The sequence below is a fragment of the Ipomoea nil genome, unplaced genomic scaffold (genome assembly GCF_001879475.1).
Source record: "Ipomoea nil cultivar Tokyo-kokei standard unplaced genomic scaffold, Asagao_1.1 scaffold2942, whole genome shotgun sequence".
Lineage (NCBI taxonomy): Eukaryota > Viridiplantae > Streptophyta > Magnoliopsida > Solanales > Convolvulaceae > Ipomoea > Ipomoea nil.
Window position 1 is genome coordinate 1533116 of NW_017619370.1, and position 1403 is coordinate 1534518.

General features: G+C 43.3%; 1 protein-coding gene across 1 annotated transcript; it reads left to right on the plus strand.

Annotated features, from left to right (window-relative positions):
* Positions 1–285: 285 nt before the first annotated feature.
* Positions 286–1056, plus strand: LOC109162445. Its single transcript, XM_019311147.1, has 2 exons — positions 286–591; positions 808–1056. Exons 1-2 carry the CDS (start codon positions 286–288, stop codon positions 1054–1056), a joined length of 555 nt encoding a protein of 184 aa, XP_019166692.1.
* Positions 1057–1403: the final 347 nt, after the last annotated feature.

A 1403-nucleotide genomic window follows, 5' to 3' on the forward strand; every position in this document is an offset into this window, starting at 1 on the left:
AAACGAATTGCTTCTACAACCTTTTAGTGTGGATGAGGTTAGGGAAGCTCTTATTGCAATGTTCCCAGATAAAGCGCCAGGGCCGGATGGAATGAATCCAGGATTTTACCAGCATTTTTGGGATGTGGTAGGCGTGGATCTCTCGGAATTTATTGTTGATTGTCTGAATGCCCGAAATTTCCCTGCTACAATGAAACGAATGTTGTATTGATCCCAAAGAAATGTACGCCTAAGCGGGTCACGGATTTGAGACCAATAGCCCTGAGTAACGTGGTTTATAGAATAATGGCTAAAATGATTACACAAAAGATGAAGCCTCTGATGGAGAGTGTTATATCTGAGTCACAGAGTGCGTTTATACCTGATAGGCTCATCACTGATAATATCTTGATAGCAGCGGAGGTTGGTCATTATCTGAGTAGGAAGCAGTGTGGGGTGGTAGGATGGGGAGCTCTCAAGTTGGATATGGCAAAGGCCTATGATCGTATGGAGTGGCCATTTTTACAAGGAATGTTAAAGGCCTTGGGCTTTGATGAGAGATGGATAGAGCTTATAATGTTATGTGTGACTACTGTGTCATACAGGATCTTGGTAAGTGGTTCCCCCAGTGAACCGATCATACCTACCCGGGGACTCAGGCAAGGTGACCCATTGTCTCCCTATCTATTTATTATATGTGCGGAAGGGCTATCTGTTTTGTTACAGCAGGCATAGGATGATGGTTTAATACATGGCTGCAGAGTTGCGCGTGGCACACCCCCAATTTCCCATTTATTTTTTGCTGATGATAGCCTGTTATTTTTAAAGGCAAACCCACAGGAGGCTACTCAGGTGAAGAGTTGCTTGGCAACTTATGAGAGATTGTCTGGACAAATGGTGAATTACCACAAATCTAGTATCTGTTATAGTAAGAACACAAGTCAGGAATATAAGGATGTGGTGGCGCATATTTTAGGGGTAGACCAGGCTCCTAATTTTGGCAAATACTTGGGATTGCCACCGTTTGTGGGGAGGAATAAGAAGGCAGCCTTTGCATATATTGAAGACAAAATCTGACAGAGAATTGGGTCGTGGAGCAAGAAATTTCTCTCACAGGCAGGAAAGGAAGTCTTGTTGAAAAGTGTGGCTCAAGCTATGCCAACTTTTTCAATGAGTGTCTTTTTGTTGCCTGTGTGCACAACAATTGAACGGGTTATGAATCACTACTGGTGGGGCTCAGGGACTGACCGTAGTATTCACTGTAAGGCATGGGATAAATTGTGTATTCCTACACAGTATGGAGGCCTGGGTTTCAAAGATCTGAAGGCATTTAATTTGGCAATGTTGGGTAAACAGGCATGGAGATTGTTGACCAACACTGACTCACTTGTCTCTCGAGTATACAAAGCTAGATATTATCCTAA